Raw genomic sequence first — 9,704 nt, forward strand, 5'->3', positions numbered from 1 at the left:
GATCTTATAAACTTAATTAAAATCATTAAGTAAGATACTCACATAATAAGTTACTGAGAATAAAATTAGGCTACAATATTAAAGATACCGAGGGCATTCGAATCTAAAAACTTAATTAACATAATTAATTAAGGCGCAAATAGAAAATAATAAAGCCAAACTTAATACTGAAAAATAAAGTATTTTCTGGCCTAAAGTTTAAAAAACGGCCCAGGAGCACAACATAGGCCTGTGGCCTGCATTAGTGCCAGCTGCGGCCGGGGGGGGGGGGGGGGATGCAAGCCGTCGGATCAAGATGGACGACTAGGATTTGACCCTCCAAATCGTGACAAGGGATAAAAGACCTAGCCTAAAACCCTAGCTCTTGACTCTTCTCATTCCATCTCCCCTTCCAGCCGGCTCTCATTCCTCACACGGCACAACAACCAGGTTATGGGGCAGGTCGTGGCGGCGGTCCTGCTTGGACGACGGAGCCCCCAGCTGCTGGTGGCGGCCTCTCCCATCTCCTGGTGATTGCAGCCCCCGCCCTCATGCGCACGGCAAGCATCGCTCTAGCCATGACTACTCCCGCACCACCAGGATGGTGCCCCAACCACGACGTCTCTCGTACCGGCAGCGGTGGCAGCATCTACACCACCAGCAACGACAACCTCCACATCACTGTAGATTCGTCGTCACCTTCCCCGGATCTGGCGGCCCCTGTACCCCGACGGCATGTGCGGATCCTGGATGATGCAGTAGGCAAGTGCGGATCCTGGTGTGGACCTCCCCTTTCTACCCCTAACTGCATTTCTCATCTCTTCCCACCTTTCCCTTGGCAGTGGACTTCTACTTCATGATTGATTCTGATGTCTACTACAGGAACAGGCAGAGCCGCAGAGGTGCCAAGTCCATCTATGCGTGAGTGGTCTGTCCATACTCCCTTTGATTTATTCTTTAGTGCTAGCCATGCAGTAATACATATGTACCCATTATCAGGTACTCTTTTGGTTACCTCTGTCCATGGCTGTTCATGACTTTGTATGTGATCTGTATGCTCCTGAATTGCACATTCGCAACATGCACCTATGTAAAGAGAGCCTTAATTGAACTAAGTCTATAGAAGCTTTGATTTCCTTAATTGAATTAAGTCTGTAGAAGCTTGATTTCCTACTTCTATCCTCCAGAAACAGGTTCTTGAAATGACCATAGATAACTCGCATTTACATGCTGGCAGTAAACTGCAGTTCTCTAAAAAAATTTCTAGACCTGGGTTCAGTAAACTGCATTTCTTTTTAAAATATTTGTTGGGCTATTCTTATTTCTTATTTTATTCGGTTAGACTTGAGCTGTTTATATAACTCACGTGCTACATCTCTTTACATCAGGTGTTAGGTTTGATTTCATAATTTGTTTACAGCAGTTGTTTAGTGTAGTTCTTCAACTGCGTAGGTGCTTTACTGGTAGCTTAAACCATTGAAATCTGCTGCTTACTGATCAGATCTGTAGGTGCTTTAGTGCAAGTGCCGACCATAATTGCGTATCATTTTGCCTATACTAATGTCAATTTATCAACAATATTATCACTGTATTGCTCCATGGGATTGCATTTGTCTTCTGTTGAGTTCTAGGGTGATTTGAGTTTATTTTAGTTGGCTTTTACTTTGTTCTGCATGCACTTCTTGTTACTAATTCTGAAATAAGAAAATCTGCGGAACCATTAACTAAACATGGATTCATGTCTTGTTGAATTTGTTGCTGATTAGTATCAAAATAACCATTAATCATTTTCCTCTTGCCTTGCTTGTGCAGGAGAGTAATTAAAGAGCACAAAAAGGGGATGGCGATGATGGTAATCTAGATGGGCTGTTAGAAATGTACATGTGGGACCTTGCACATATGGTTATATATGGCTATTGATATATGCATGTGTTGATTTATGTAAATACGTATGGTTGCTGTGAGCATATTTTCATCCATCGAAATATTCAAATGTATATGGGCGAACCTGTATGTGAATGTCAAATGGCCCAATCAATTGTGGCCGTGTTCAAGTGATGCTAGAATTATTAGCTTTATGTGATGTAAATATAAATATGTGTTGTGTAATTGGCTATATATGTGGGCTGTATGTGTGAAATTGGACAGTGTATATGGGCTCTACGTGCTATAGTAGTAGGCTTAAAAGTGTGCTAAAAATTAATGATAAAATTGGGCTGCTAAAATTACTGAAATTGGGCCACCAAAATGGCTGAAGCTGGGCTGCCAAAACGGCCAAAAAAGAGCTGCGAAAATGGTTGAAATTGGGCAAAAAATTAGCCCATCTTAGATTTTTGGTCTGTTAATAAATGGGCTGAGGTACTGTTCATGATCCATGTAAGTATTTATGATGATGTGGCGGTTCATATGTGACGTTTATGTTTCGTCACAGAAAATGGATTTGGGCTGGACTAATTGGGCCTCGGGCATAATCGTGACGGTTTAAAACCGTCATAGATTCCTTTAATTCGTGATGGTTTTCGGTAGTTAATCCATGACGCTCAATCCATGACGATCTCTGAAACCATCATAGATGTTGCATAGTGACGGTTTTTTAGTGATCCGTGATGGAAATGTTTCGTCATGATTAACAGATTCCTTGTAGTGTAAGTCAAGGGAAGTACATATGTAGTGTAAGTCAAGGGAAGTACATCAAGGACATGATCAAGAAGTTTGGGTTGCAAGAAGCTAAGCCAATGAGCACACCTATGGGTACAAATGAGCAATTAGGAAGTGATGCAAGTGGCAACATGGTAGATCAAAAGCTATATCGATCTATGATTGGAAGTTTGCTCTATGTTACCGCATCAAGGCTGGATGTGATGTTTAGTGTGTGCAAATGTGCAAGATACCAAGCTTCACCTAGAGAGAGTCACTTGAAGGCAACCAAAAGAATATTGAGGTATCTCTAGGGCACTCATGATGTTGGATTATGGTATCCCAAGAGGTCTAACTTTGAGTTGATTGGATATTTAGACTTCGACTATGGTGGATGCAAGATTGATAGAATGAGCACGAGTGGCACTTGTCAATTGCTAGGAAGGTCTCTAGTTTCATGGTCATCAAAGAAACAAAATAGTGTTGCGCTATTAACCGCCGAGGCCGAATATATTAGTGCCGGTAGTTGTTGTGCACAATTGCTTTGGATAAAAGCTACCTTGAATGACTTTGGAATCAAATTCAAAAATGTGCCTTTGCTATGTGACAATGAGAGTGCAATCAAGATGACACAAAATCTGGTTCAACATTCAAGAACCAAGCACATTGACATAAGGCACCATTTCATAAGAGATCATCAACAAAAGGGTGATATTAGCATTGAAAGCATTGGCACCAAAGATCAACTAGCGGACATCTTCACAAAGCCACTAGATGAGAAGAGATTTTGTAAGTTGAGAAATGAATTGAACATACTTAACTTCTCCAACTTGAGATGAGTGCACCTCTACATTTCTATATGACATGCCTCTCCTCCAAGAAAGCAAGGTAAAGTTGGTTAACATAGCATTCATACTTTGCTAAGGACTTGATTAGAACATGTAGACATGTTTGCATGACAATTGGCTCATTCATGAAAATCTAAAGGATTTAATGTATGTATGGTACCACTATTGTTTCTATGATTGATTGATCTAGTGGTATATGACATGTTTGTGAGCTTGCAAGCCTAGTATTGAATCTAGAATATGAGCTTATGATGTGTAATTCAACATGGTCAAGATAACCCTTATACTTCATGAGGTGTGAAAAAGCTTGTCCTTGGATCAAACCGAATTACATGTTCTAGGCAAGTGATCTAGATTGAACCATAATTTGACCCTCACTTTGATTGACTTAATTCTCACTAAAATTTAAACTTTTGTAGTCATTGATAACAAAGGGCACTACAAGAAATCCTCTAATCTGTGACGGATTCTTTGTGACGAATTTTGAGAACGTCACTATTAGTGCACAATCACTAGCGATCTATGATCTAACCTGGTGGATATCCAGCCCGTGGCCCAACACCAGCTTGTGTATATAAACCAGTCCCCAAACCTAATCCCAGTGCCCTCCCTCCTGTCACCAGCCGCTGCCGCCGTCGTCCCAGGTGAGGCGGAGAGGAGGGAAGGGCAGCAAGGCGCACGCGGGGGTGCCGGAGGGCCACGTGCCAGTGCACGTTGGCGGCGGCGCGGAGGGCGCGGAAGAGCGGTTCTTGGTGCTCGCCGAGCTGCTGGGCGCGCCAGCGCTCGCGGACCTCCTCGGCCGCGCCGCGTAGGAGTACGGGTACCGCCACCAGGGACCGCTCCGCATCCCCTGCCCCATCGTCGTCTTCCGCATCCCCTCCCTCCTATCACCAGCCGCCGCCCCAACCATGTCCATCCCCAAACCTAACACCACCTGCGGCCGGCTGCCATGCCCATCCCACCCCGTCCAGTGGCCTCCATCCTAGCATCCCCCACATCGGAGCAAGCCAAGGACAGAACCACACCTCTGTCGTCACTTTGACCCGTGCCCACGGCGTTCAGGCGGGCACGCAACGCCCGGTGGCTGATTGAGGAGGTCCGTCCAACCTCTGGGCATTGGTGGCCTAAGCTAACAACGCAGCTGCTCGCCAGCAGGCTAAATCTGCAGCATGGCCCCGCTTATGAAGCAGTTGCCAATATCAAGGTGAGTTGCATCTAGTTTGAATCAAAGGTTGCTTCCGCATCTGGCCCCTCACCTCCTCTCTCACACACACTATCCATATGTGCAAGGAGGATCCACGCTACAGGGGCTAAGGATCTGTTGCGAGCTGCCCAAATCCATGGTGGATGTCTCAGATCTACGATATGGGTAGGCTTGTTGCAGATTTGTTTGGTTATGCCAACTGTAGTCATGTAATGGCTTACGGGTGTTTGCACATAGGCTACTCTGCCACTTTCAGCTTTCAATTGATGTTTATTAATTCGACGTTATTGACTTATGACTCATTATAATACTAGAGAATATTTGTCATTTGCTATTGTTGTACATATATATTATATTGGCCCGGAGTTGAATATTCTGTTTTGTTGTATAGTCCCAAAAATATATACTAGTAGTATAGTAGACAGGAGAAAGAAGTGTATAGCATTGAGGCTAATTTGCACCTAATAGCATACTACTGTCATGTTCTACAGAAGAAATACTTATATGCACTTAATAGCATATTGTTGTCCTATTGCTCATCATTTGTGTTCTTTGACAGTTTCTAATGGACACCTGTATGTTGTCTCATTTTATATAATACTTGAGAATATTTGACAAATTCTTATATGTACTTAATGGCATACTGTTCTTATATGCACTTAATAGTTTGCTTGATTTTTAAGAAGTCAATTCCTCTAGTTTGCTTGATTTTTAAGATGTCAATTCCTCTGTTCGTGTGATAATAGTGGTAACCAACATAGAGAATAATGAATACTTCCAGGAGAGCAACCAACATAGCAACAGCCATCCAGTGCACGCTGCTGTCTTTAACATATAGGCTTTTGTCTAGCTGTTAAATGTGGAGGTGTGTCTAGATTCCTCTCCCTCATATCTCTATATGTCGACCTCTCCTGGTTAGTGACTGCACACTAATGCTAATGATTGCACACTAATACTAGTTTTCCTGATCTCTGAGTTGGCTGTTATTTAGGAAGTAATAGTGAGTTAGTGACTGCTAATATTATCTAGAAAAAAATCTCTTGTGTTTCTAACTTTTATCTAGGAAAAAGGATCGTAGATTCCACTCTAACCTGTGCAGTTCTGTCAAAATTTGTTTAGCTGCTCTATGTCTGTTAGTGAGGTGTGACTACTAATGGGTTAGATATTAGTCCATATATTTGTTCTGAACTGAACTTCTAAATATTTGCTAAACTTCAACTATGAATTTAGGATCAGGTTTCCTAGTTACCTGCAAACTGGTCTTCATATGCGATTTTCCGTGCATTTTGACACGTGAGAATCAAAAGGACAACACGTGGCCATCATCAGGGCACCGAATGTAGGGTTCGAGCATCTGATGGCTCCCCGTTGAGCGTCCGGTGACCCCGAGTTCAGCCCAATGAAAGAGCCAATGGCTCTATTTGTTGAGAGGGTTTATAAATAGTTGTTGGTCGGGCTTGGGGGCTTCTCTCTTGCACTTTGGAATACTTGAGGCATACTTTGAGCTAGAGAACACTCCCTCCACTCATCTCCTTGCTTGATTGTTAATCTTAATGAGATTGAGTGAGATTCAAGTGCATTGCATTGAGAGTTTCATCTAGTGGCACTTGATCCTTGAGTTTGTTGTGGATTTCTTATTACTCTTCGTTTCTCGACGCCCTAGATGGCTTGGTGCAGCAGAGGTGTTGAGCTCGTGATTGGAGATTATTTTGAGCTTCACCAAATGATTTGTGAGGGGTTCTTGAGCCTTCCCTATGAGAGATCGCAAATTGGCTACTCTAGTGGATTGCTCATGGATTGGAGGATCCCCATCTTGGAGTGGATGTGCGGCACCTGCTGAGGGTTTGGCTTTGAATTGCCAATTAGCTCATGATCCATCAAGTGGGTGTATCGCCATAACGAGGACTAGCTTGCCGGGAAGCAAGTGAACCTCGGTAAAAAATATTGTGTCATATCTTGCCGAGGATTTTCTCTTGTGATTGTGATTGTAAGTGATTGATTGGTCGTATCTCTATTCTACAACGTCGGTATAACAATCACTTCCCACTCCTTTACTTACTTGCATACCTTGCTAGTTGTTTAGCTTGTTTAGCTTAGCCTTCTTGTTTAGGAGTGTAGATAGCCTTTAGTTGTGCTTTTTCATGTGACTTTGTGTTTAGCCTTCTTGCTAGACTTGTGTAGGTGGCTTGCATAGCTTAGTTGCGCTAGTGCTAGAATAGTTTTGCCAATTATTTTACTAATCAACTTGTCTAGTTGAGTTTGTAGAAAATTTAAATAGGCTATTCACCCCCCCTCTAGCCATTTGGACCTTTCAATGGCCTCTACCTTTGGGACCAGATAAAGCACCTAAGGAGTTAATATGGTAAGAGGTCCTATTCGGAGGACCTAAAACACCGAACACCGTGCCAAGAGATAACTTGGTAGTTATCAACGTTACCCTTTTTAGCACTGCATCTAGAAAATGCTAAGCCCCATGTGAATAATTTTGTGGTGCGACAGCCCAGAAAGATATCCACCATGGTGGCATAAAAATAAGTTTTCATCTTAGTGTATTTTCTACATACTACAAAATATAAAAGATCAAAAATATTAAAGATCCTGCTAAAAGACAAATATATTAAGAAGGTTCTAGACAACTAAGGCTTAGGGGTTTTATCACTAACACTTAATCAGTTCCACAAGCTTTGTTGTCTATTTGAGCTTCACAGAATTAAAAGGATCAAGAAGAGCTAATAGGTAGAAGAACGTCATATCCCCTTATTGGAGTGTTGTCTTCAACAGTGAGAGTGTTGTCTCACAAGCAACCATCCCTAACACTCTAGGACCAGTACACCTTCACTACCAGTCAGCAACACCAACAGACTATGTGATGAGACCATACCAAGGCAATCAACATTCAAGCATCCACTCAAGGTGAAAGCTAAACTTAATTCCAAATCATTTAGGTTTCCACATACAAGGCTACTACTTGGTTTATATGATTATAGATTCAAACACCTTGCTATCATGGAACAAGAAGATTGTGATGTTATCACAACATTACAAACCGATGGCATAGCACAACTCTTTGGATCAGAAGAGTCAGAGTCGATGACGACTCCTTTTCAAGAGGGGGAGGATGATGAGGACATGCCAACTAATCATATGATGGAACATAATGAGCATTCACCATGCAAAACAAGTGAACATAAAACATTATACACCTTCACGATGTTCTGCCAAAAGGAAACAAGAGCAGGTGAATTTGTTCTAAACTAAACTCGAGATTGAAATATTTAAGGATGTTATACTACCTAAGTGTTGTATCTTGATTGTACTCAGGTATATTGAAGAAGAGAAGGATGAATCGGACCCTGAAGAACGGACTAGTGCAAGTCCTAAAAGACACTACAAAATGGACTAGAAAAGTCAAAAATGAACCAGTGAAAGCCAAAAACGGACCAGTGCAAAGAAATCTTCATAACTTTTTACTTACAAAAGCTATTAAGGCCAATAAGGACTTGTTTGAAAGCCCTTCACGTCTTCTTTCCAATGCCTCAAGTCTCATCTCATTTGGACGTCGCAATCAAGAGTTATGCTTGGATTAGTCAAGACTGCTCAAAAGGTCAACAGTCTGCCGTGACAGAATGTTGGTACAACTTGCCATGCAAAACTGTATCAATCTACAATATTTCATGGTGCATGGAATATATTGCTGGAAATATCTTGGAGTCTAGATTCACATCCAAGAAACGGTTCATCATTTGGACTTCCCAATAAGAAGTTATAGTTAGTTTATTAGAAACTGCTCTGGAGGCCAACAGTCACGTGAAGCCCGTTCGGGGGGACCTTTCACATTGCCTTCTCTCAGAAACTCTATTTCGTTTTCATACCTATCTAGGAGGGTTGTTCCTAGTATAAATATCCCCTACCTCTAAGCTATTAGAAACCTTTGATTATTGGATAAACTACATGATATTGGAGCCGCGCTGCTGAGTGCCTTACTCAACCTTTGTTCTTCCTTGTTCTTCTTCGACTTGTTAAGTGAATTCTACTTCGTGCTCTACGGCTTCCGTTTGGCTGCGCCATATTGTGTGGATTAGTTTCGGATTGTGGTTTTGCGGTCGTTCGGAGATCGAGTCGAAGTCTTCGCGGTTTCGGTGCCTCTCTCCCCATCGCTTGGTTGCATCCAACCTTTGTCAGGTATAAAGCTAGTTATCCGGCTGTTCGTAGCAAGTTATTCTTATTCTTTTGATCTACTATCGTGAAGATCGGGCCACCCTCGTGCTGATTCATATCGGTAACCTATCAACTGGTATCAAAGCTTTCATTATCACGGTAGGTCTCACAATCACCCACATATCTACCTTTAGTTTATCTATCGTTTGTTACTGTTTTGTTCATCACCTATAGTCCACTGAAAAAGCCACAAAAAAATCCTAAAGCCCTTTGACAGTACTGTTATCATGTGTTTTTGTGTTCATCAAGTTGCTAGTCACCCTCTTTACATATATTGTGTTGTATTTCATTTGTTACTCGCACCCCTGTTAGTATAAAAAAAAGAGTTAAAAAATAGAGAAAAAAATTTAGAGAAAAGAAAAGAGAAAGAGCAGAAAAGTAGAAGAAGAGGAAAGGGGTTGTATTGCGGTTTGCTCACTAAAAAATTCAGTTTACATATTCAGATTCTTGGTGATCTATATACCAGCAACATTATATCTTTTGAGCACATCAAACCACTTGATTTTCAGTACCGTATCCTCCCTTGTTTAGCGACCTATAGCTCCACCAAAAACTGAAACCAGGACATTTGACTCGTAATCCTTGCGACCTTGGAATCACTTCTGTTGAGCTGCTACACTAGCACAATTCACTATCCTTGAGAACAGGAAAGAGCATTGGTAAGTAAGAGGTGAGATTATGTGATTCCACAAATTTACCCATTCCACTATATCTTGCATAAGTGCTAACATGTCAGGATCCAATTCGAGTGTTCGTGGTGGTCGATATGGAGAAAAAGAAACATCAGCTTCGCGGGCTGAGTTACACCAACTACAAAA

At 41.9% G+C, this 9,704-nt stretch overlaps 1 protein-coding gene across 5 annotated transcripts; it reads left to right on the plus strand.

Moving 5' to 3' along the window:
• LOC110436774 lies at positions 362–2,119 on the plus strand. Of its 5 annotated transcripts, none has more exons than XR_002454611.1 (3): positions 362–757; positions 862–907; positions 1,792–2,119. XR_002454611.1 is itself a non-coding variant. In XM_021464258.1 (3 exons), exons 1-3 carry the CDS (start codon positions 531–533, stop codon positions 1,838–1,840), a joined length of 315 nt encoding a protein of 104 aa, XP_021319933.1. In that variant the 5' UTR covers positions 362–530; the 3' UTR covers positions 1,841–2,119. The 5 variants fall into 5 exon arrangements, 4 of the variants coding, with proteins under 4 accessions (XP_021319933.1, XP_021319932.1, XP_021319934.1 ...); XM_021464258.1 differs by having other exon boundaries at positions 862–900; XM_021464257.1 differs by having other exon boundaries at positions 362–741; positions 822–900.

Source organism: Sorghum bicolor, chromosome 7, assembly GCF_000003195.3.
Source record: "Sorghum bicolor cultivar BTx623 chromosome 7, Sorghum_bicolor_NCBIv3, whole genome shotgun sequence".
Classification (NCBI taxonomy): domain Eukaryota; kingdom Viridiplantae; phylum Streptophyta; class Magnoliopsida; order Poales; family Poaceae; genus Sorghum; species Sorghum bicolor.

Bases quoted from the DNA above. Each gene is read 5' to 3' on its own strand.
- LOC110436774 (XM_021464257.1), top strand. From the start codon at position 531: ATGCGCACGGCAAGCATCGCTCTAGCCATGACTACTCCCGCACCACCA. The intron at 742-821 runs GCAAGTGCGGAT...TTCCCTTGGCAG, and splicing joins GATCCTGGATGATGCAGTAG to TGGACTTCTACTTCATGATT. The intron at 901-1,791 runs GTGAGTGGTCTG...TTGCTTGTGCAG, and splicing joins GGTGCCAAGTCCATCTATGC to GAGAGTAATTAAAGAGCACA.